Source organism: Netta rufina (assembly GCF_964035555.1).
Source record: "Netta rufina genome assembly, chromosome: 4".
Taxonomy (NCBI): Eukaryota; Metazoa; Chordata; class Aves; order Anseriformes; family Anatidae; genus Netta; species Netta rufina.
Genome location: NC_140127.1, coordinates 42,417,421 through 42,443,995, shown reverse-complemented (window position 1 = coordinate 42,443,995; position 26,575 = coordinate 42,417,421). Strand labels below are relative to the sequence as shown.

The 26,575-nt window shown below is 37.7% G+C and overlaps 1 protein-coding gene across 1 annotated transcript in view; it reads left to right on the top strand.

The window, feature by feature from the left end:
* The window catches only part of FAT4 (FAT atypical cadherin 4), a gene marked incomplete at both ends in the record, with an annotated part of 139,893 nt that overhangs the window by 70,370 nt on the left and 42,948 nt on the right, over nt 1–26,575 (top strand). Inside the window, 5 exons of the mRNA XM_084286708.1 lie at nt 1,244–1,375; nt 4,233–4,494; nt 7,071–7,421; nt 11,687–12,609; nt 13,359–13,533. Of these exons, the coding sequence (XP_084142834.1) occupies nt 1,244–1,375; nt 4,233–4,494; nt 7,071–7,421; nt 11,687–12,609; nt 13,359–13,533 (1,843 nt within the window). The remainder of the gene's footprint in view (nt 1–1,243; nt 1,376–4,232; nt 4,495–7,070; nt 7,422–11,686; nt 12,610–13,358; nt 13,534–26,575) is intronic.

Genomic DNA, 26,575 nt, shown 5'->3' with positions numbered 1-26,575 from the left:
CTGCTTGGGGATGGGGAAAAAATATGGCAGTTGACTAGAAATAGTAAAAATCATAGACTTCATATCACCAGGGGTGTCTGCATTGATCATACCCAGAGCAGGCCTGTATGTTTTCAACGAACTACAAGGAGAACCTCTGTGGACAATGGCATGGCAACTACATGCAAGTACAAAGTAATATTTTGCCTGTCAACCTAGGTATCTTCTTTAAGTCATCCATGTCTTTGCCACCCTTCCTGTGGAATGGCCCTGTCTACTTTTCTCTATTCCTTAATGAGAAATAAAGACAGATTGGCTTCCTCCAGCTACTCAGTTTTCTCTATAGAGGTTCTTCAGAGTTTGGTGGCCATTTAATATTTTGAGACCCAAACCAGCCCCTTTTTCTGCACAGGAAAAAAAAAAATTAAAAAATGATGCCAAATATTCAAAAAAAAATATTTGGAATATTGTATGTCATACCTAGCAATCAGGGAAAATCAAATTCTATGGCTTTTTGAATTGCCATCAGCAGAGCTATGAGAACTCAACAATCCTGCTTATGAAAAAAAAAAAAAAAAAAAAAAAAGAATAAATAATACAATCTTTCAGAAACCATCATTGCTACTTGGGAAGGCATACACATACAGCAAGTGAAAACAATATGTTTAGGTGTACATAAGAGAGTGGATGCTAGTTGCTGCTTCTAAAGTAACATTTGTGTTTGCAATTAGACAAGAGCTTTGAGAGAGGGAAAAACACATATATATGTATATTTTAATATAAAGTGCAAGGGTGTTTTTTCCTCCCTCAGAACTGAGAGTTGCCAATACATAAACATTTCAGAGAGAATTTTACACCACCTCATCTTTATGTCAAGCAGCATTTAATGGTTGAATGATCCCCTGCCCCGGGACTTGGCAGCTATCCTCCAGGGGCCGACTTTGGGGATTACAATGACAGTCTATCAGTGGATCTTTTCCAATATAAACTAGGCTAGGACCATTTAAAATCAGTCGCTATCAACAAGTCAAATTATCTTTATTTATGTTAGAGGTTTTCCTATGAGTATTTTCTAACAATGTGGAATTTAAATATCCAGAGGGGCTGTTCCTGTTGTCAGTGTTATTTGGGAATGTTCTAATTCATGCGATTAGGCACAATTTACCTGATTTCTTTCAAAATTATGTGATTTGTAACATTCGAGTCTAATCAACATCTAACTTGCAGTGCTCACACAACTTTTTCTGATTCTTCCTCTTTATAGGTGGAAATAACGCTTCAGGATATCAATGACAACCCACCAGTTTTCCCCACAGATATGCTTGATCTGACTGTAGAGGAGAATATAGGAGATGGATCTAAGATAATGCAGCTGACAGCCATGGATGCTGATGAGGTAGGAGCATGGTTTCATATTTGAAGAACTGTACTAAAAATGCAATTCTGGAAATTCATTTCTTTGAGGACACTGCAACTAAGGAGCTGTTAAAAAGCCAGCAAAAGCCTTCTGAGCTACTGATATTAAACAGCCAGTTGGCTTAGCGTGGGATATTGTAGTCTCTTGTATGTGTCAGGCAAGTATATCCAAATATAATTTAATGTATTCATTACTTTTGGAAATTAAGTTATGAGAAAGTTAATCATATTGTTTTTTTCACTTGAAATGATTTTCTTTACACTGGGGAAAGACCTAAAAAGTCAGTATGAGCATGCAAAGAAGCTTGTGTTGTCATTAAAATATAGTGTTACACTTAACAGCAACAAGTAATTCTTGCATTCAAATAATAATGTAATTCAACCCCCTCAGGAGATTTTTTTTTTTTTTTTTGTGGTAGCTTGGTTATTCCTTCTGTGATTGTTAATTGATGTAATGAATCTTGCTTCTACATAGGGATGCACTAAAACACGCCTAGGAATGGTATGAATGATAAGAACTTCTTCTTTCCTTTGTTTTCTGGGAGCAGTCTGATGTACAGACAGAAAGCAGGATTTTGGAAAAGTGCACAATCATAACAAAAGTTGTAACAGTATATATCTTCAGGTTAGGAAGAAGTAAATCTTAAATGGCCACTTTCTGCTGAGATACAGCAAACTGATATCTAAGATTTTAGCAATGTATTACGCTCAAGCCTCTTTTGTGACCATTCCTGCTGTGTTATGCATTTCTGTCTTCTTTTTTCACATGTGCAACCCATATATGTAGCTCAGTAAAATGCGGGTGCCTGAGCATGCTGCCTTTACTACATGCACAGCTGCTTTCAGAATCAAAGGTTTAACTTTAAAAGGGTGACAGAATGCTTAAAAATTATGGTTGAATGGTGTACATGAATCCCTCTTATAACTATGATAATGATTTTCAATGATAGTATTAAGGCAGCAAATTTCAGCCCCTTGTCGGTTATAATAAAATCTTTGTAGAGATCTGAGAGACGATGTAAAGACAGACTCTAGCTGATAGATGTTACTAAGGGCTTTAACAATTACAACAGCTTCTAGAGCTTTGCAAATGCATTTCAGACAGTTGTTGATGGGAAGTTTCTATACAGCTTTGTAATAGGTTTCACAAACCTTTTATTTTGCTTTCCTTCTCACCTAATTGATGTAAAGTTACTAATTTGATTAGGCCAGAATCACATGTAGCTGCTGTTTTAGCTGTGCTCTGTTAGGAGAAGGCTGCCTAGTAAAACAAATTGTGGAGAAACTTGGTCACCTATGAAATCTTAAATTATTATCAGCTGTTTTTGTTAAGCCACACAATAACAGGAAAATGAATTACATACCCCAGGTACACCTGAGCACACAGAGTCTGTGTACACTGAAGCTCTGCGTGCAGCTGTCAGAGGCTGGGCACCTGGAGAAGGGTGTTTTCTTTTGAAATTTCATTTTATCAGTTAGCTCAATCCAGCTCTTTGAAACAAAACTCCAGAGAAAAGGTTTGGCACGAGGTGCTATCGTAAGGCCAGATAACTAATGCTTTCCTCTCATCTCACAGGTATAAGTGAGTATTTATCTCCCTTAATTTGCTTTTTTAGGCAAGAATGTTTGAAACAGCTGTAATGTCTCTTCCAACCTAGAAAATTCTGTGATTCTGTGATTCTGTGATTCTTTCTCCCTGATCTCTTTGATTGGGGTGGTATGTGGTGCCCAAACAGAAGGCGTGGGGGAAATGGCCAGCCGCAGCATTAGTTGCTCACCAAAACACACTGCTGGGCATCACCAGCATGTGGAGCACAAGTGCGCCACTCCAGAGGCTGCCAAATGCCAAACCTTCAGTGCCTATTTCTGATGGGGTGGGGCCAAGGCAAAACACATCGTGTCACTATGTTAGTTAGAGGTTTTGGGTTTTTTTGTTTTTTTTTTGTTTTTTCTTCCCAGAGTTTTAATTTCAACCTTTAAGGAAAAAGAAAAAAAATGATTTTTCTGTGTAAAATTACTTTTCCTTCATTTTCTTTTTAACCAAAATGCTCAAAGTGCACATGTATCCCTTTTTTCCCCCTTTATTTCATTTATTTTTTTTCCACAAGGTCAAATGAGATATTTTGTTCAACCCCCAAAGCTAATGTTTTTGGCTTCCAGGGACTGGCAGCACAACCCAAGAGATCAGAACTGTGATTTCAGTGACACATGACTTGTCACTTCAGGGCTGCTTATTCACGGGGATGAATGCATTTCCTTGCATAAATTGACCTTTTGGGGGCTGCTGTATGACACCTGTGCAGTCATTGCTCCCATGAGTTTCTCCTGACCAGAAGCTGGTAGAGCTGGTGCTTGGCTCCCTCTTTTTCATGCCTCCCTGTCTTCCTCCTTCCACACCCCACCTCCTGTGACTGAAGGAGGGCAGAGTTGTGCCCACTGGCAACAGGCTCATTTAATTTCACCTTCCAATTTAAAAGAAGAATAAACACTAGTCACTGGTAGAGGAAAGGTGTAGCATTGCCTGCTGATGCTGGCTTGAGGTTAAAACAGGTATTAGAGCTTTGTGGTCTTGGTTGGATGAAACCCTTTTATGAACAGTGGAGCAAAAACTATCCGAACAATCTCGTCATTTCACGTCTCATAAATAAAAACTGTGTGCGTAGGCATCTGTATTGGGGGACTGAAGCTGAGACTGGGCAGGAAGGCTGTTTATTAAAGGAAACTGTTCTGAAAATTTTCGCCAAGTGCAGTTACTGGAACGGTTCTTGCCTTACTGAAAGTTACGATGTGGTTTTCCTGGCAAATAACTTGATTTGACCACTTCTGTTTTTGCTTAGGGAGCCAATGCCCTTGTCACATACACTATTATCAGCGGTGCAGATGATAGCTTCCACATTGACCCTGAGTCAGGAGACCTGATAGCCACCAAGCGCCTGGACCGAGAGCGCCGTTCCAAGTACTCCTTGCTGGTTCGTGCTGATGATGGCCTGCAGTCCTCAGACATGAGAATAAACATCACTGTCAGTGACGTTAATGACCATATCCCCAAGTTCTCCAAACCAGTGTATTCCTTTGATATCCCGGAAGATACCACCCCAGGTAAATAGGAAATGACCCTAAAACTGACTGAAATTTTCTTTTCATCCATCCAGAGGGACTTGAGAAGGAGAAAGAAAACCTCTCTGACTAGTCCAGGAGGCAGCAGTGGTCAAAGGCATCTCTCAGATGGGATGGAGAGACAGAGAGAATCGCATCATGCTGAAAGTCTGCTTGCTAGCAAATCAGTATCACTGGTGCAGTACAATAGGGTAACATTTATTTTGGGGAAATAGAGAAATAGTTGCCACTCAAAACAAAACAAAACAAAAAAAAAAGCCAACAACACAAAAACAAACCTTAGTTCCTAGATGCAGAACAGGAATTATGCCTGTATGACAGTGGAAACCTCTGAGTGCTACTATTAAAACAAACAAACAAACAAAACAAAGCAAAACCAGGAAAGTAATAGAGGGAAAAACTTACAGAATGGAAACACTATACTCTTACGGAAAAGATGCAGAGTTGATGCGAGTATTGAATGCATTGCAGATAGGATCACAAAATTGGTTGCCATTGAGCTGCTGATATTTTATACATTGATTTCTCAATAGTATTTCTGACACACACTCAGTTACTAATCCTAACATCATATTTTCTTAATATCGTCTTTGACTCCTAGTTTTGACGACTTTTTGTACAAAATGTGACCTTTAGATAATTAATTCCTAGATTCCTAGAATTAATTGCAAACCTTCTGAGTTGCTCTTTTCCTCTTTTAAAGCTTGTTTCATTTGTGATAGTGGTTTGATGTTTACAGGTTAGGTTTTAAGCTAGAAACTATTTAGACCAACTAACCAAACAACAACAAAAACTTTTCAAAGCTGTGCTATATATTGTGGGTCAAGATGAGAAATGAATATTTCTCTCAATAAATAGTTTCCAGTATTCTATACAGAGTGCTTTCATAAAAGCAGTATCTGCTTTATTAGTTACTGAAGCATCTTAGAAACTTTTTCTAAAACATAAACAAACAAAGGAGATGTAAATGACATAGTGATAGCTTTGAAGCTTTTATTAGGGCTTAGACTCATGAGTGTGGGAGGCTCAGCTTGGGACAACGGAGATTACCCCCATGCCTCCAGTTTCTGCGCTCTGTCCCACAGTGACAGTTCCAAAATTCAGTGGTGTTTTATGTTAAAGCAGTATACTGTAGTCAGCTGTGCTTCAGGAATTTGGAAGTAATCGAGACAAGACATCTGCGTAGCATTGGGCAGTTTGGTTGCTGATCCCCAGCTATGCTATTCTCTCTTGCCAGTCCTAGTCCTGAGGCTCAGTCTGTTTTAGCAGGAATAACCCTGTAAATGGCGAGCATATTTCCCTCCCTGTTGAGACAAAGCTTCTCTCCTTAATTGCGTATGTGGGGTATAGATCTGTGCCTTATACTGGGCTTAGTGGTGGCAGGCCAGTTGTGTGAAGTCATGCAGAAGGAAGAAACAGTGTGAGGTTTCCCCTCTGAGAGTCTGCTTTCTATCCCAGAGGGTATGCGCAGTGAGTATTCCCCTTCCCCTTGCAGCCCAGCAGCTGTGGTTGCAAGTTGCACCTTCCTGGGGCCTCAAAGAGGGTCCTTGCTGTGTTTCCCTACCCCTGTGTGCTGCACAGAGGTTAGCACTGCTCTGATTCTTCTTTGCTGCAGGCCCGCGAGAGGGTTGGTGATCCGATCCGGCTTAGGAACAGCCCTTTTTGCCAACTAGCATGCAATCAGAAATGTTAAAGCATTAGGTAATCAAATGTATGGAAAAGATACCAGAATATTCAGCTAGATTAAACAGAATTGTAGCACTATTCTTCATCCTGATGATAAGCAATTTTTGTTGTCACATTGCTCAAAAATAATTAACTGTGCTAGAGCAAATGTAATTCATCTGGTTCCAGGAAAAAGAAGTTAAATGATTAACTTTCTTGGAAATGAGCTGATCTTAATTATAGTTAGTATTCAATATACTAAAAACTGACACTGAATTTCCAAACTTTAGTAAGATAGGTCAGTCATGTGAATGCAGCTATGCAGAAACGAAAACAATGGCACAAATTCATAAGGAGTTGAATTTCAAAAAACATTGAAGAATGAACCCCTATAAGGTTTCTGGCTTTCTAACCGCAGTTACCCTGCTAAGGCACTTTTTTTCAAAAAGTAGGGATGGGATTTTTGGTGTGAGTACTGACATTTCAGTTTTCTGCATTTAATAAGAAGTATATAGAAGGTTTCAGAACTTGTGTTTGTCTGTGGAGAGAAAAAGATCCTTTGAATAGCAGAAAGAAAATACAGAAAAGGAGAACAGCTATTTTTGCCCCAGCTGGTATCTGGAAATGCTCCCATTTAAAGATAAAACCAAATATTGCTGACCATTTCTTGGTGTATTTTTTTTAGTTGCCATTGAAAATAAACATCATACTGAATATTGTTCCTCTCAGCGTTGAAAAAGCTGTCACAAAATTTAGGCATACAATTCTGAGGCTTGAATGTTTACCAACCGACACCTTTTGTTCTACAGAAATGCTTGTTAATGAGCACCCCGTGCCCACGTTGGTGACGTGCCTTTTGTGAGTGACTTGTTTTGCACTCTTATGCTGTGCAGGTTCATTAGTGGCAGCCATCCTAGCCACAGATGATGACTCCGGTATAAATGGAGAAATCACCTACACTGTGAGTGAAGATGATGAAGAGGGTACGTTCTTCCTGAACCCCGTTACTGGAGTCTTCAACCTGACTCGTGCATTGGACTACGAAGTGCAGCAGTATTATATTCTGACCGTCCGTGCAGAAGATGGAGGAGGCCAATCTACTACCATCAGAGTGTACTTCAACATATTGGACATAAATGATAACCCGCCAGTATTCAGCATGGCTTCATACAGTACGTCTTTGATGGAGAACCTGTCTCCTGGGTCTGCTATTCTCAACTTCAGTGTCACAGATGCAGATGATGGTAGGCTTTTCCTTATATTCTGATGATAAATGCATATTTCATGTTAGCAGTGTATTAGCAGATCAAGTAGAAAGGGCAAATTAGGGCTATCCTTAGGACGCCATTGTGTGCTTACAATTACTGCATGCTGTGTAAGTAGAGGTAATTTTCCTCATATTTCACATCAGGTTTAGGAGGGTGGCTTCATATTGCTGTTGTGGCAATGAATTGCAGAGAAGCTGTGTTTTATCTAGAGCAAGTTTCAAGAATTAAGCACCAGCAGACAAATTATGGTGTTCAGGTTGCACATTTAAATAAGACCTAAATGTGCTTTCAGGTTTGTTTTTTATTTAATTTCCTGAACTGTACTATAATTTATAAGTATATCATTAAGAGGATTGTGATCTACAGGGTATGGATAGCAGAGTTTAAAAACTGACTAAAAGAGATCATGGGAAATTTTCTCTTTAAAATAAGCTTTAATTTGGGGATTATTTATGACATCTAGAAGGTGTTAATGTGTTGGAGTGCTAAAGATACGATCTTTATAGCTTGCTTAAGCATTTTGCCATATAATTTATGCCCAAACAAGAATAATTGCAGAATATGGTCATAAAATACATAAAAGTGATTTCGTAACATACTGCACATTAAGTGTCCATAGACGTTACTCAGAGTGACTTAATACAAAGTTATTTATAGCACTCACACTGACTTACAGGTGAAGGATATTTTGTGACAAATTAAGCAAACTTTTCTCTCAACTGGAGGCTCAGGAAACCCTGTAATGTCTTATACTGAAATGTGGGCTTCAAGAACAAAGCATATACGTGCTTCAAGGAACCCCAGTTTATGTATGTATAACAACAGAGCTCATCAAGATTGTTCAGTGAAACATTTTTTTCCTCAGGAAATGCTTTGTTCAAACTCAGACATTTTTGTGGGAACATTCAAGTGCTGATGGATAGTGCTTTCAGTGATAAAGGGTTGTACAACTATTTTTGAGATCAAACTGAGAAAGTGAGAGAGAGAAGTTTCCATAAGATAAGCCAGCAAACTAGAAATTAGACCTTCATGATATTGGCTGTTCTTGTATGGATCTCTTCTTCATCACTCTTGTCAAAGATTTATTTTTTTGTAAGCTAACTATATATTGGAGGAGGAATTTGTACTTGCATCTACATATCCAGGGAAGTTATTGCTCCTTCAGGCATGTAGAGAAATGGGTTTGTGTCTCATCTATCCCCTCTTATAGATTGTCTTTTCCTCTCCAAATATTTTTGACTTCATCACAATATAAAGTGGGTAGAAAATGAAGAAGGAAAAAAACAACTGCAAACCCTAACAACCAAACAAGGAAAAAGAAAAAGTTTTAAAAAATTAGGATTATGATGCTTGGCTTCAAACATTTTTGACAGTTAATTTCACTTAGCCATTATGGGTCTGTTTTCCTTTTTTCTTGCACCTCATACATTATTTTCCATCTGCATGCAATGGATGTGATCTGTCATAGCACTGACGTATCATTTTACATTCATCATGCACTCAATTAGGAAGGAAGTAAATGAGCATTTGAGGAGCAATGCCATGAAAAGTAAGACAGATATCTTGCCTCTTACGTTTTCTGTCACACTGACTTTTCTAACAGGCTGGATTTAAAATTTAAAAGGGCAGAAATTTCATTCCAAGAACATGCCAGGCTGAACTGCAACCCCAACAGAACTGCAACTTTAGCAAATGTGGTCATCTATTTATGTTTTTGTTTGAAGCCCCAAACCTTTTATCCTGTGTTTTCTTGAATTTATCTGGAGTACAGAAATAACCAGTATTATACTGCACTGCATGTGATTCAGACAGTGCATACAAATATGATTTCATTGATTATGTTACATGATCCCCAAATAGCTCTGAAAACACATTGTTTCCTAATGAGATATACCTGTTGCTTTAGGATAAGCACTGATGAACAAATTCACTGTGATTGTGAAACAGCTTCCACTGTCATTTTCTTGTTTGACACACCACTGGGATTTATGTCAGCTTGAACCATACAAATCCATAGTAAACATCAGCTCATCTACAGAACAATAAATGACTCGGTTTCCTTAGATACATTCATTTTGAGACTCATATATTTGTATATATATATATATATATATATTTCCATATGTAATTAACAGAAAAATCAGTGTTTCTTCTTGGGACAAAGCACACATGTCAGTTTGTTAAAATTTTTCTGATGGCAAAAGCCGTCAAATTTCCCTTTTAGACTAGGAAGTGAGACTCTATAGCATACCTATAGACTATAGGTATTTTTATTTATGGAAAATAAATAAAAAAAGTAGGATTTTTTTTTTGTCTCATTAAATAAAGAAAAATAGAAACAAGATCTTTAAAAGACCATCATGGAAACTAGTGGCTTCATGTCTGAGCTGTTACTCAGAGTTTTACTGTATTAACACTGGAATGAAATAAGCCTAAACCTAAGCAAAGAGGATGCCCCTACATTCACCATAAGAAAAATCCAGCTCCTAACCTGGAGAGAGAGGGTGGATGAGGTACATAATTCCAGATTTGTGTGCTGTTTGAAACAGAATAGTTCAAGTGGCAGTCCCAGCTCCAGTGATATTTAGGAAAATCTCCTTCTGCTTCAGGAGAACCACAATTTAATCTATATAAACATTAGCAATGTTAAGACCTATGAGAATACAGGACAAGGAATGAGAAGTTACATGGAGGTGAGATAAAGAATAAGTAGTAAATTTAGTAGGAATACACCACCATAGAAAACAATGAAAAAAATGTATTTAAAAATAGTAAAAAAAAAATAATTTTATTCTTTAAGATCTAATTCCTACCCATTTCCAAAGTCAGACGTCAAAATCTTGAATTGCCAGAAAGTACTTTACTGAAATCAAAGACTTCTATAATTGATCATTTTAAAATACAACTGAACAAAAAATAGAATAGTACTACATTTTCACAGTAATTCACTTGGTCAAAGTAACATAGAAACACTAATATCTGGCATACAAGTGTATTTTTTTTAAATTGTGTTAAAATATTTTGTCTTTCATGTTTGGTTCTATTTACTTTTTAATTAAGTTTCTACAAGAGAAGAAGAGAAAGATGCTGATTAGAGTAGCCACTCTAAAAGGCAAGTAGGACTAGAGTTCCCAAGTCTGAGCTTAGTAAACACCATTGATTAAAAAATCAAATACAGGGGTAATTTTGATACCTAAACAGTTCAGTTGGAGGGAAAAGAGCTCCTGAGTAAAAATGACTAAATGCACAATGAAGTAATCAGCTGCTTAATCAGGTGGCTTGGTTTCTTTGCAAGAAAACGTGAGTTTGAGGTGTAAATGAGTAGTGAACATTTTGTTAATCTGCTAATCATAAATCACATTTTTCATGACCCAAAACAAGAAGAAAAAATCAAAAATAATTAAAATATTAATAACATGAATGTATACTATATTTAAAAGTGTGTATATATGTAATATATAATTTTTTTGACTGTATGGCATATTTAGGGACATTTTGTAGCCTTGTCAAGACTCACAATGCATTTCCCTTACCAAAATTATAAATCACTCCCTGACCATAATTGCTAGTTATGTTTCAGTCATAAGATGAAGGCTGTTCATCTGGTATTTTTGAACACTATTCCATGTATGGTAAGCATACCTCTCCACTGTATTCACTCTTGGCCTGCTCCATCGAGGCATAGCAGTTTCTGTTTTTTTGTTTGTTTTTAATTGGGTGGAAGAATTCATAAAATAATTAAATCAATGATAACTTTGTAGCCTAGAAATGGGAAGAAAGGAGCAAAAAGACTGTTCTGTAAGAAGCAGAGCTTTTGGGGCTTGGTTTCTGAAAGAAAACACTTTAAATCCTTTGTCCATAACCATCATAGATGGAACAAAGTACACATGTTCTCACCACGTGGCTCCTGCTGAAAGAAGTACAGAGACAAGCTCTGATGGCCATTCCCTCAGTGGGCTCTAGTAGGGCACTAATTAGTGCCCTAATTAGTTCCCTCTAATTAGCAACATCCTTCCCTGTCTCTCTTCAACTCATGTCAGAATTTAATTATTTCAAAGGCTTCTGTTCCACCATGAAACTCGCCTGAAATTAGCTGATGGATTCAAAAATGATGATGGGGAAGCTGAACAGGCAGCATGATCATATAATCCTTATTTAGATAGGAAATGAGGCTAGAAACATTTATATCTAGTTCAGTGAAATTAAATCATGCTCTTACCTTTTTTCTCCCACTCCACCAGGCCCCAACTCGCAGCTGTCCTTCAGCATCACCTCTGGGGACAGCGCAGGACATTTTGGCATCGACAGCAGCGGGGTGCTGAGCATCCAACAGCCTCTGGATCGGGAAAGCCAGTCTTTCTATAACCTTGTCGTGCAAGTCCATGACATGGCCCCTCTTCCGGCCTCCAGGTACACAAGCACAGCCCAGGTTTCAATTATTCTGCTAGACGTGAACGACAGCCCACCCAGCTTTATCTCTCCGAAGCTGACCTACATCCCAGAGAACACGCCGATAGATACGGTTGTGTTCAAAGCACAGGCAACTGACCCTGACAGCGGTCCAAACAGCTACATTGAGTACAGTCTGCTTAGGCCTTTGGGAAACAAATTCAGCATTGGCACTATCGATGGGGAAGTCAGGCTAACTGGGGAGCTTGACAGAGAAGCTGTGTCCAACTACACATTGACCGTGGTGGCTACAGACAAGGGTCAGCCATCCCTTTCTTCATCTACAGATGTGGTAGTTATAGTCCTCGACATTAATGATAACAACCCCCTTTTTGCACAAAAGCTTTATAAAGTAGAGGTGGGAGAAAATACTTTAACGGGGACAGATTTAATCCAGGTGCTTGCTACCGATGGAGATGAGGGTACAAACGGGCAAGTCCGCTATGCCATCGTGAGTGGAGATACCAATAATGAGTTTCGCATCGACTCTGTGACGGGAGTGATAACAGTTGCTAAGCCTTTGGACAGAGAGAAGAAGCCCTCCTATACATTGACTGTTCAATCCTCCGATCGTGGAAGCAGCCCAAGGACTGACACCACAGCAGTCAATATTATTCTGAAGGATGTCAATGATTATGTTCCCACATTTGAGCTTTCTCCATACTCTGTGAATGTCCCTGAGAATTTAGAGACACTTCCCAAAGTCATTCTTCAGGTGAGTACGTTCAACAAATAAATATGTGTTTGCTACAATTATTAGTGAGCCTTACGATATGTTGTTAATATGTAGTGTCTTTCCTCCACAATTAAAAAAAATAAAAATAAAAAATTGAAAAGTTCTCTTTTGGCTGTAATCTAATATGAATTGTTTGTTGTTTTGTTTTCCTTTTTGTTTGTTAGTTGTTTTTTACCAAAATTTTATATTAGGCTTTGAAGGGTCTTTTTGCATCATTTTTTTCACTTGACCTATCTTCCTATGTACACTGGGACTTTAAGAGTTTAGTATATTCCCTCATCTCAGGCTCAACTTTGATGCAACAGGTCTCTCAATCTGATCATTGCCTACATAGGATGAGGCTCTGATCCAAATGTTGAAAGAGCACTAAATGGATTCAGACGGCAGGACATACAGTGCTTTCTTTGATACTCAGCCCAGCCTATACCAAATCATCTGCGGTTTTCACTATATCCCAACGCAGCCTTTACTATGTTTATGCTAGAGAAAAATAAGTAATTAACTATTTAAAAATTTTCAAACAACGCTTTTGAGTCCATCACCACTGTGTTAAGTCATTTTACAATTACAGCTAGTTTATAATAGTCCTTAAGGCACTGGGTTTAAATCAGTCCATTAATTTGGATTAATGTCATAGAGAATACTTTTTCCTTCCCAATAAAATTGTACAGACCCTGCATTTACCAGATACTGATATTTCTCCCCATATCTTTGTGTTGCTATTGTAGGTTGTAGCAAGGGACGATGATCAAGGCCTAAACAGCAAGCTTACCTATGTTCTCGTGGGTGGAAATGAAGAAGGAGCCTTTATTCTCTCAGCCAGTGGAGAGCTCCGCTTGGTGCAGAGCCTGGACCGAGAAACGAAGGAGCAGTATGTTTTACTCATCACCGCTGCTGATTCAGGTAAAATGTGCAATCTCTTCTGGTTAAATCTTGTATCACTTGAAAACGTTGTGTTCTGGGTGTAAAAGAAATACTTTTATGGTGGTCTGAAATTTTACTGCATGGAGATTTGTACCCAAGTTTCAGTTTAGGTCTCTGGGGTGAAATCTGGGCTCATATGTTGTCAAAGGGAGTTCAGTTTCTGGAAGTCAGGATTTTATCCTTATGTCTAGTTGCACGATACTAGGACTCACTACAGCTTTAGGCGGGTTGGTTTATTTTCCCCCATAGTAGTAAGTGATCCTATGTGGGTCATGACAGCTTCATGAACGGCAATGAAAAACTGTATAACGTTGTCGTTGGAAGTGTGCAGACAGGTCAAATCAATGGCCAGAAAACAGCTATGGACTACTCAGTTAATCTTACTGAAATGTTACCCCTGAAAAGTAATGACAATTTAGATTTCAGCATTTTAATTTTCTGCTTTGCTCAGCATCCAGTCTTACGTTTGCTCCAAAATCCCTAATGTATACTAAGTTCCCTCAGTTTAAAACACAGACATGAATTCTTGTTATGAAGATTAATCACATTTTTACTTTAGGTGTCTGAGCATAAAATTTTGGTTGCAGATTTGGGTATGAATATTAGTAACAAAGACATTCTTCATCATATTCTGGACTGATCTCCAGTCCCCCAGAGTCTGATGGGATGTAATTTATTGCAGAATATGTTCTTACTTTCTAATAATAAAAATAGAAGCAATCCTAACTTGTTGACAAGTTGATGCAATTTTGTTTTCTGCCATATTGTGTGCAGGATCTTATGTCAGTGACAATATCTATGGCTTATATTTTCCTATTGCAGCAGTGCTCAGGTATTTCACAGTCTGGGCACAGCTGAAGCTGTGAAACACAGTTTTAGGACTTGACGTATCATTTGTCTTTTACTTTGGCTAGATATGCTATATTGCATTGTATTTTTACACTGGCTTTCCAGTGTAAAGTATAGCTGCAAAGTGCTCACTTGTGAGTTGTATGTGCTTGGGCTTGAATATCCTTTTGTTCCTTCAGAAGCTGAGGCTGGATATAAGAGAAATCAGATCCTTGATGCCTGTTTACTGTCCCAGTCCAAGTTAGCAGGACTGGGCATCTATTAGGACCCTATAAAACATAGCCCTACACAAAAAATACATGATGTCTGAACTGATAAGGGATGTGTCAAGTGGCAAACAATTATTACTCTTCCCAGAAAAAGGAGCAAGAAATCTGTTTCACCCTATGCCTAGTACCTTGTATAAGCCAAAAGTTTGACAATAGCATAATCTTTTCCTAAACTCTGGTTACTAAAAAATATGAAATCCCCCCCAAAATTAACCCAACCATAGCAAATGAAAATATTTATTTGGGTTGGGAGACATCTGAGTTTCAACTAGTCCAGAGGAGATTTTAGTTCATGAAGTGTTCATCGGGCCTTTGCCTTAAGTAGCTGACAAGAATAGCAGCATATTTCATCAGTTCCTATGTTTAAAAACACAGGTATTATGCTGATTAGGAATAATTTGAAGATTTTTTATATAAAATAATAGCTATGTTATCATAGCAGCATATTTCATTTGTTCCTGTGTTTAAAAACACAGATATCATGCTGATAGAGCATAATTTGAAGATCTTTTATATAAAATAATAGCTATGTTATCATAATGCTAAATCACAAGATATTACTCCCTCTTGTCAATATTAAAAGATGCTAGCAAAAGTGTTCAGAAACAGTTGCTAAATAGTAACTTAAATTTAACTGTTTTAGAGTATTTGCTTTATTTAAATATTTAATTAAAACAATTAATTAATTATAAGTAATAATTAAAATAATTAATATTTATTTAATTAATTATATAAAATTAAATATTAGATAGAGTATGTTATCTAGAGTAGCAAAAGTTTACAACCTGACTAATGCATAGGCTTTATATGACTTGCTATATTTTTTTACCAACCCTGTGAATAAAGTTAGACGGTAACTTTTGATCAGACTGGAGACATACCCTAAATTCATACTATCAAAGAAAGCATTTAAAACTGTTAGTTATGATTTGTCTAAACTAAAGCACCACGGAAAATCTCATGGTCCTGTAGAAGTCAATGCCAAAACATCCCTTTATTTCATGGAAGCAGGTTGTGGACCACAGTTATAACAGGTACTCTGAGTACTCTAAATATATTACATACTGAGGAAATTCTATGGGATCTCTGTTATGTTTAAATTAGTCATACTGAGTTCAGCAGTCTATGTGGTAAAGAACACTCTGGCATATAATTCGTTTGAGGCCTCTTAAGGAGTGAGGTTGTCACAATAAGGTGGAACAAACGGACCAAGCTACAGACTCTGAGATCTCTGTCTAACTGTGTCTCAAATTTTATATTACTATATATTACATTATCAGATGTCAAATGTACATGCACTACCGTGGACATTTGGCAGCCGAGTTAGAAAAATATTATGGAGGAGGAAGCCTCTTTTAAAACGAGTTGTAGCTTATCAGAAGAAGAATGTATTACTTTAAAATATACAAGATGTTTTAAAAGCTACCAGTATGGGTTTGTGATGGATTTCCAGGTGCTAACATACTGACCTTTGCTAGTTGGTGCATTCATTAAATAAGGTAGTTCTGGCTGTACTACCAAAATTATAGCAGTCACACTATCGTGAAATGTGTAAGAAAAGTGTTTTAAATATTACATTCTTGAGCAGCTGATAAACATTTATAGAAAATATTCTCACAGGCATGTCCAGTTCTTTGCCTAATGTAATTATTTCTTTCTAATATCTTAGCTTGAATTTGTTAGGTAATGCTTCTGTTCCTAGACAGCAGAATCCTACATAGAGTAAATTCAGTGAGAAACACACATACAGAACTGTTCTCCTCTATAGGAAAGCAGTGCCTGCCAAAATGCTGAAGAAGGCAGGCGTGTCTGAATTCATCCACATCTGTATTATCTCCGAAAATAAATCAAGGGAAAGGTATTCTACTTTGCACTTTGAGTATGGCTTTTATTAGCTGTAATAAACAGTCTTTCTGGTTGCCTTTAGCAGCCCAAGCAACAGGCTTGCCCATAGATGGTGCCTCTTATTTAGTTTTATTTTTTTCTAGATAAAAATCATGGTAGACATCCAGATGCAGTTAGCTCTGGAAATGTCTGGGTAGTACATCAAGGGCAAAATTCTTCGTCCAGCCCACTTCCCATTCTTTTTAGGATCTACATCTCAATTTTTATATGCTGCACTGGCTAATTTAAAACATTCAAGGATGATACCTTACTCCTATAGAAGTCTATGCCAATTCTTCCCTTTGTTTCAAAGAATCAGATGCAATACATGCTTAGAAGCAACTTTAGACGTAAGGACTGATGGATTCTCAACTTTTTGGATGTCTTCCTGATCTCCCTAAACATAAACAAGGATTTCTTACTTATGTTTATTATCAGTTCATCAGTTTGTGACTGTGGTTCTAATAGTTCTTTTATAATGTTTATGGAGAAGTTGATGGAAAAATTATTTTTATGTAGAGGTGTCAGTCTAATATATTGAAAACAATCGATGGTCTCTCTACAAGGCATAGACACTTTGCTCATGCACATTGCTTCACCCCGTACCTTATGGGTTTTGTAACACATACTGGCGGGATGTACCCTGAGTCTATTTGTAGCAGATGGAGGATTACGACATGGCAAAGCATCAGCCCTCATATGTGAAGCATGAACTAGCTAGCAGGGCTGCGTGGGATCGGGTGCCTGTGCTAGCCTCTAGGCTTCAAAATGCCGTGCAGGCATGCTCTCCTGGAGCCTGGATTTTGGTTCAGGACATATGAGAAGAGTTCATGAGTTACTGAGTATTAAGAGTTGAGCCGAGCCGCTCATAAGAGTTTTGGGCAGGTGAGACAGGGAATGCTGTCATGACAGCTTGCACCAGCGATGGGAATTGGGCACTTGTCGGAAAAATGCTTTCCCAAGGATTATTCTCAGACCAGAAGCGAGTGTCATGATCTATGTATCGTCCTGGCTCTGATCCAGCTATTCCTTGACCTGCTGTCCTCCACCTAGTCCTCTAGGTAGATCTTGGGTCTACAGAGTTTTCCCTTTCCCCTGGGGGAGGGCAAAGACTGATGAAATGTTTTCAGGTGCTTAGATGAGTGTGGCAGATGACACAGTGAGTTGTGGCCACACAGTCTGCTTCATGCCCAGTTTCCATGACACAGCCTGCACAAAGGTTCATGATTTCAGCCTCTTCCCTCACTTTTGCATTTCCACCTTACTGCTTGGTATCAGGAGACTTCTGCTCTAAGCAGTAGGGTTTTACAGAGAGGCACAAGGCATCTTCCGGGGCTGTACACCTGTGGCTTTGTTTGAGAAATAAAACATAATTCAACCTCAAAGTTCACCCATCCCAATTTAGAGCCCCTCTTGCAGCACAAGCTGTAGATCAGAGTGTGTGAATTATAAATACAATGACAAGCAAAATGATGGACTGTGGAATAACACGATAGTGTTTAAATTGCACATGCTCCCCCAAAATATCTGCTAACATAAACGCCAAGAAACCTACGTGCAGCTATTTGAATGTGTCTTTACAGGACTGTTTCTACCATATAAATCATTTGTTTCGCTTAGCTCTACCCTTCTTCGTGGCAAAATGGTTGGGAAAAGAGACTTTCTAAATTATTTTTTTCACCCCATCTGGTGGGGACCCAGCAATGGGTAAACATTCAGTCCTGGCAGCGTGACAAGGACTGGTGAAGCTGCTTTTATCATCCGGGGCTTTAACTCTTTGAGCCATTTTCTGGAGAAAATGTTAGCATTCCAACAGTCCTCCTCCTTTTATGTATTGGTCACAGGGAGGTAGAGTAGCACGTCTGGAAACCTGGTAGCTGCCCAGGACTACTGTTTAAATAAACTGCAACCAGCATATCTGTTTTGGTTGAACAGAACGGCATGTTGCCACAATAAAACCAAAATCACAGTGTGATGTTTCTAATTAGCTGCGTTGCTGTGTGTTTTTTAATTATTTTGTTAAATAACCTATTTACTGATTTAGATGATAGTTCTAAAAGAAATAAATCAGTGGACTGATAAATATATTTAGTTAGCTGATCGTCGTATACCTCGCTGGCCTGTGGAAAAAAAACAACCATATGTTTTTTCTTTACAAAATGTTGGCCCTCAACTTATGCATTCTTTCCTTCAAGAATGCAGGAGGGCAACCAAACATAGAGGTTATATCCTTCTCAGGAATTCTCATTTGACATATGCTTTTGGTTCTCTTCAATCTTAAAATCAAATTAAATCTGACAATGCAGTTGTATTGTTCTTCTCACTCTTTCGTCTGACACATTTTGAAGTATTTCCTGGTTTGGGGTGACAAGTAAAGGACGACTGTATTTTCAAATTAGAAAAACTTCAGCCTCTTTATTTCCTAGTAATAGTAAGAAAGAGTCTCAAGGGTTAACATTTTGTGAGATTTATATGACAGGGCTTAAAGACATTTATACTCATCCTGTTTTCTTAGCATACACTGTGTTTCTACTTAACAGGCAGTCTGCAGTGTGAAAAGATGTTGCCTTAAAAGAGTGAGTTGTATTTTTAAAACAAATTCAACTATTTTTAAATCTTGGTGCTCTCAAAACAAACAAACAACTCAAAAATCTCCTTTAGAAGTGGCCTGTTTTCCATGTTTTTATATGTTATGTCTAAATATGCACATCACTTCGGCCATTGGTGAGCTAAATGAAGCTGACATATGCTTACCTTGGTGCTTAGCAGTTTACATAATGAATGCTCTCTTCTCTGCTCTGTTTTATGCTACAGCTGTTCCACAATGAATGTTGGTTTCTATCCCAGCCCCATTTATTTCCATGCTGTTAGGGAAGCTCTTCCTCATGCCAATACTATCTACTTTGAGCCTGGTTTTGCTATTTTACTAGTTGTATTATTTTTACTATTATGCTACTGGTACTAAATCTATTGTTTTAGTAGTTTTGCATGATTTTTTTTTATTTCTTTATTTCTGAAGCACACTGGAGGAGAACTGGCAGCAGTCTCATCAGGGAGTTTGCAGCATTTATTTTGTGTTGCCATCATCTAAAATCAGGAGAGAGGGAAATCAATAGCATCTTTTTTTACTTGTGGGAGGCTAATAGCAGGATCCTACCCTTTCTGAGAGCCTAGAAAGTCTTGGCAGTGTTTTAATTTTTCTCTAGAAGCCAACAGGCTCAGAAAGATGTTTAGGCAGCAGGAGTAAGGCAAAGTCAGTTGGATGTCCCCCAGGGAGTAATTGTCAAGGAAGAGAGTGTATTCATGTCTATACGATGTGACATATTTACTCCCCAGAGGAGATGAGGCTTTAGCCCATCCCTTCAGAGAACTGCCCTACAAGATGTGTAATCCAGCCCCAGAATACCATTTGAGGATTTTGGTCTTTTATTTCAAGTTAAACCTTCTTTATTAGATCACTTTTTTTCAAAATAGTTCATCGAGAGTCTCTGGGCTAAATCCAAGTGTATGTGTTCCATGGGGTGGGGTGCAGGAGAGGTGTGTGTTCGTATTGGCAAAGGGCTTAAGCTGGTCAGCACAAGCTAAAATACCTATGAAAAGAAGGAAAGTTACTTTTTCACTTAGGTTAAAATCACAGGCAGAAGAGATCTTTGAGATCAACTTCAGCTGATGGCGGATTTTATTTGGACAAGGCAAGCAGAGTTAGAAATGTGTGTTAACATGTTTATCCTCTTTAGTTCAGGCATACTTTTGCTACTTTTAGAAAAGTACTCAGTTAAGTACATGCCTCTCCATTCAAACATTTCTTGTGTTGAGATTGTAGATAGAGAACCCAGCAAGTCATTGGCAGGTTTAGTTCAAATGAGATCATCTGTTTTTAGCTGAAGGTTGTTGAATGAACTGGTTTCCATTTCATTGTCTTCTGGTTTTGGTTGGGTTAGAGGTAATATACTTCTTTTGTTTCATCAAAAATAGTCGTGAGAATTCCCGTATCTATTAATGAATATAATTTGATGCCATGTAGAAAGAATGAATAATGAGTGTGGATGATGTTATTGCTTGCTCTATGAGGTTATTGCATTATAAATGAAGGAAAGAGGAATATTCTGTATTTCAGTGTTGTTAGTTATTATACAGGATTTCTTACCACAAAAATATTTATAAAATATTCTTGTATTTATTTGTAAAAATAACAGAGAAAATAAATAAATAAATAAATAAATGGCTACAAATAACAGCTTTGCCAGGCATGTATGTGCCATGAAATGTTGAAGCTGGTTTCTGCTTCTTTTTAAAGGGTTTATTTAATAAAAGCATTTAGCATCATCTTTAACTCAGTATTACAAATTTATCTGATTACTGACAGAAAATATTTAAAATTTTAACAATAAAAGTGTTGAACTACGGTAAACTGGGATCGACTGTACTATGTACTGTATTGTATGGAAGACATAGTTCAAAGAGTTCTTACCACTCAGTTTTTCAAATAGCTTATCTACTTAGTAGGGATGTTTCTTCTCCTTTATTTCCATCCATGCTTTTTTTTTTAGACAGCTTGCACTGCTGTGAAATACTTTTCTTGCTTTCATTGAAACACCATTATTTTCTCAAGTTCTTCAATTGTGTCTTGTTTTAGTTTCTTGAATGTCAGCCCACGTTCACAAAAGATTCATTGACACCTACTGTAATATGTAGCAAATGCAAATGGGATTCAAGCATGAAATGTTTATTCATAGGCCAAAGAAGATTAATACAAACTTTTTTTTTTTAAGTTCCTTATTTGCTTTGTATTCTTTCCCTTGTTTTTCCCTTTCTCACTTTTTGCTTCTCTTGTCTGTCATGAATATATTTCACCTACCTTTGTGCTTCTACTGTGACCAGTTCACATCTGGTTCCATTGGCAATGGTTTCCTTCTGCCACTGGTCAAACAGAAAGTACCACCGTGCTTTATGGATTTTGGATTACCAGCTTGACCAGCAGTCAATCCTGCTCAAATCAGCATGAAGTACATTAAACAAGCTAGATATTCTCTTGATCCTCGGTGTCATCTCTTGTAGGATCTTAAGATCTACTTCTCTCAGCCCCACCACCATTGCAATACAATTTTATTATATACATGTTGGACTGGCATGTATATATGTCTGCTGATTACCAGTAAATGGTTGTGGATGTATAGAAGGGCAGTGATGAAAAAACGAGAATTGAACTTCGGAAATATGCCAAGGCAGTTTAATTTTCTTTGAGTTTTTCACAGTACAGCAAAAACATTGTGCATTGTTGATCCAAATGAATGCGAACAAGACTGTCAGACATTTAAGATGCCTTCAGTGTTTTCCTGGCTATTTTTTCTTTACTATTATTATTTCTTAAAATGTTGTTGCAGGTTAGAGGGGGAAAAAGTAGGTTTATCTGTTTGAAGAAAAAAAAAAAAATTCATTTATATAAACTGGAAACCAAGCAAGAATATAATGTTTAATTTTTAGGATTTAGCAGTCAATAAAAAACTTCAAGGAAACAAGAGCTTTAGTTCAGTAATTCTGAGGTTGTTACACTCCTCTCATCTATTCATTCATCCATATTGCTATGATTGGCTCGGAACAAGAGTTGAAATGAAAATTAATGTAAAATGTTTGCCATCCTGCTTACATCACTGTTATATGAAATCCTACTGCAAATGTGCTCAGTTTGCTGAATATAATTTGTTTTTCAAAACAGTAAGATAACAAAAGTAGTCACTATGCTATGGAAGGAAAAATTTTCAGCCTTTGATAAATACTAAGACTTTTCCAGTCATCATGATCTTAAACTATTTTCTAAATCAAATATAACACCTCACAAATTGAAAGTTTGCTAACTGATTCTTCAACAGCAAATCTACAATTTCAGGAAGCTTTAATTACAAGGATAAAATCAGTAAAACATGCATATATGGCCAGAACACTTATCCTGCTGGTTAATCTTTGCTATTTATAAAGGGTGTTTTTAAAGCATAATTCAAAATCATGCATTACAGGAATTTCGCTGTGGGATATTCAAGAGTCACAAGCAGTCAAAAAATGACTTAGTCAGCAGTCCCTGCAGGAGCCAGCTTTTCTGTTTTTTCTGTTTATAGCAATAACTTATAATAAGGATAAGTAATTTGGTGGTTTTAAGAAAATATTTTTTTTTAAATCCCAGTGCCTTTCTTTTAAGTTGTTCTTTAAATCTAGCTACAGTCACCAGAGGCCCTGGTAGTGTGTACCGTCATGCCTCCCCTTGGAGAACTGCGTGCACTGTGGAAACATGGAGGTGCACCCTAAAAGTAGTCCTGTACCAGTTTTTGTTAAAAGCATTATATTCAGTTGTGAGAAATTGGCCTTAAGGATTTTTCTTGTGAAACTTACTTGGAAGAAGGCACTTTTTTGCTCTGGAATTAAGTTCAGTTCTTGCAAAGAAACCTGTGGTAGCTTCATGGATCTTTTCTAGGCACCATCCCCAGTGAGTGACCTGTACCTTAGATGTTAACAGACTACAAGTGTTTGTCGAGGGTTGGAGGGTTGTACAGCACATGAGATAAATGGTTGTGGCTTTTGTGGAAGGCAAACAAAACTTGACAGCCACGAGTTGCTGCCATCTGCTTATATCAGAAGCCCAGCATCCATCTGCATTCTGCAACCAGAATCTTTCAGCCTTTCCTTCATCAATTTTAAAGTTTGCTAAACAAAAGTAGCAATGGGGGAAAAATGCTTAACTGAAGGAATATAACAGCTACCGTTTTTCAGCTGAATAAGTTATAAATTTATAATAATGTGGATGGGTGTAGAACGAGGTTGTTACATGGAACAGTTTGAAGTTGGGGAATACTGTACTTTTGGTTTATTGTGTAGGTTTTATTTTCAGTCTTTATTTCTGTTCTGCTGGGTCTGCTTCTGTAATAGCATTTTTTCTCTGTTGGTAAACAACTGCATGTAACTTGTTCTGATGAGCAGGTCAGAAGATAAGAGAAAGGAAAGGGGAAGATGTGTATACACTGAGGAACTTAAAACTGTGCACACAAGTCCCACTCTTTTGATAGTATAATCAGCTATCAAGTAGCTGAATAGTATATTGCAGTTCAGTGTTGCCCCTTTTGTGAAACTGCAAAGCTTAGAGAATCCATAGAGTGCAGTTATTCAAATAGGCAATTATCAAAATGTAAAAATTGTGTGGATAGAAAGAGTTGAGGAAGCCCGTAATGCATCATTATTTGGGACACGGATTTCTTTTTCATAGAGATAAAGATGGTGTCAAAGCATTCCTGAGGATGTGTGTGCACATGTATGTATCTAAGTGGGGCTGAACTTGTAATTGCATGAAAGAGCCTGTACTCTGTCTTGTGAAGATATATAAAAAATATATTTGATGACTTGAAATGATGGATGTATTCACAAATTTATGTCTGTTTGTTCCCAGCTTCTTTAGTCTAGGAGGATGAAGGAAGATGTTAAGATTTCTAATATCTGATGCAGTAATGGAAAGTCTCTTTTTCTCATTGGGTGATGCTAGCAGACATACAGAGCTACCCCAGCAGCTCCCTTGTTCTCATGAAGTGAAAGTTCAGTTAAATCAGCTTTGGGAAGCTTGAGGTGTAAATGCTGCTGCTTTGTACCCACTTATCTGTCTTAAAATTCAGATCTGACACTTTCAGAAATTTGTGAAAACTGGGCACATGCGTGGTTTCATTTGCCATTCATCTGCTGAAATGAATGACAGTAGGGCTAACTTCTAAGCTTCTTACTACACATGCTTTTTAAGCATGTATTTCAGCTTTTCCTTTTAAGATTTAATAGGAAAGCATATATGAAAAAATAAATAAGAGGAAAGCAAAGTACAGTCTGTATATCCAGCAAGGGTGAATATTTGTGGTGCAACTTGTAAAACTAACTACTCATTTTGCTCATTTGCATATACTCTTGTGTTCCAGGTAAATTAATTAAAGCTCATCCGTGTTTCAAGTACATTTTCTTCTGTACTGAAAATCAACTAGTTGCATTTTAACTTACTTTATCTGCATGTTTATTTTAAAATTCCTCACTTGTGTGAGGCTCAGCACACTCTATCTGCATTTAAATGCAGATAGAAAGATTGGCTGCTTTATTATGAGACAGGCCTTGTTTACTTGAGTGAAAAAGTTAGTGCTCTGTAATAACACATACAGCTTCTAGCCCTGGGACTCATTCATTGAGTGTTTGACTGCAGAAGTGAAATCCGCTTTGTTGCAAAGCAACACATTTCAGTGAGGCAAAAATTCCACTTCTGTTAAATCGCTTTCCAATTTTCAGGATAATGATGTGTTTAATTTACCACAAAACATGGTAAACTGCCTGCAGTATGAGTTTGGATTAGTTGTTTAGATTCATTTTATTTAATTTTAATCCTTTTTTTTTCTTAGCAAAGTGTATCTCTAGTTTTTTACTTAAGTTTATTGTTAGTTTTCTAGCACTTAATTTTGATATTTTAATGCTGGCAAAAACTTTGTGTTCCTGGTTTCTGAAAGGAATGATAGTTTTACTATCTGCTGTGCTAACTATGGCACAGACAAAACCCAGGATCCATTAAAACTTCAAACAACTTGTGGATAGTGTTCTGAGCACAGTCTCCTATTTCTAATTTGTGCCATAAGCCATGCAGTACCCCACTGCTGAGAGGATTTCCAAGCACATCATCTTTTCCCAAAACTTCTTGAAGCAACTAACTTCTAGTTACTCTCTAACTTCTCTTTAGGTCCAGTTTTAACTTCTATAGTGGCACATTTCCAGCATCATCCTCTTTTTGTGGCCAACAGCCACAACTGAGGACTGGTGGATGGGGCAGAAGACGCGCTTGGCGATCCCTGCCAGTCCTGCCTCGCTGAAGCAGGCAGAAGTGGAGGGTAAGAGAGAAGAGAGCTCCTGCCCCTCTGCTGCTCCCTGCCCACCCCATGGTCCCCTGCTGCCATTTTGTCACATCACCTCCTCAAACATTCCCTACAGAGAGGGGAGCTGCGGCCCACAGCTGGATGAGCCCGAGGTGGCCTCTCATAACCTCGTTCTGCAACTTGTCCTCCACCACAGGCCTCCAAGGAGCAGGCTCCCAAGGTCTGCTCCTTCTCTCCGTCCCCAGACACATGTTTACTTTGCAGATGTAAGCAAAAAGCTTAAATTTTTGGAAGAACATCCGTGGGAAGCAATTTTCTTCCTGAACTCAGCGTTGCTATTTTGACACTATCCCAGGTTAATCTTTATTTCAACAATGACGTGTGGACATTTGCGGGGCTCTCTGCTTAATGTATATGTACGGCTGTCACCTAGAAAATAAACTGTTCAGTTCATAAAAACAGACCACAGCACACAGATATTGGAAAATCAAAATAATATTAATGATATATTGATGCCATCTTTTAAGTTTTAAAGATCTGATGGTCACTGAACAGTCAATCTGATCTCTCCCATTTATTTCCCTGAGTTAACGTTCTCTGGCTATTAATCATTCGATGTCTGTTTCATTCCTTCGTCTGTCTAGAAAATGCTTTTTCAACATGGATGTTTTAAGCCCTTGTGAGAGACTGTGCTTTGAAATCTGAAGGAACTAGTAGTATAGCTCTAGGGAAATGCTCTAAATAAGAGGTGGGTGTCTGACAAATAATTACTACTACTGCTGAAAAATAGTCCAAAATACTATGAAAAAATGGTAGAAATTTTCATGCAAGCTCACTAAAAGAAAAGTGTACGTTTGTGGCACTCCAAGCTGTCTGTAGGGGTATGCAAAGTCTTGTGTGACTACATATGACAATGTTACGTAGATTGTAATCATGCCTGATTTATCAAAATGGGGGCATCCTGAGTGTTTGGCTAATAGAGCAGAATTTACACAAAATTTACTATACTTATTTATGCAAAATGTTAAACACAGTTTGGAAAAAAAAAAAAAAAAAAAAAAAAAGAAAAGGATGATGCTCGAACATAATTGGAATAACTGACTTGAGGAAGATTTGCTATCGAAGCAAAACTAAGAAATCTGG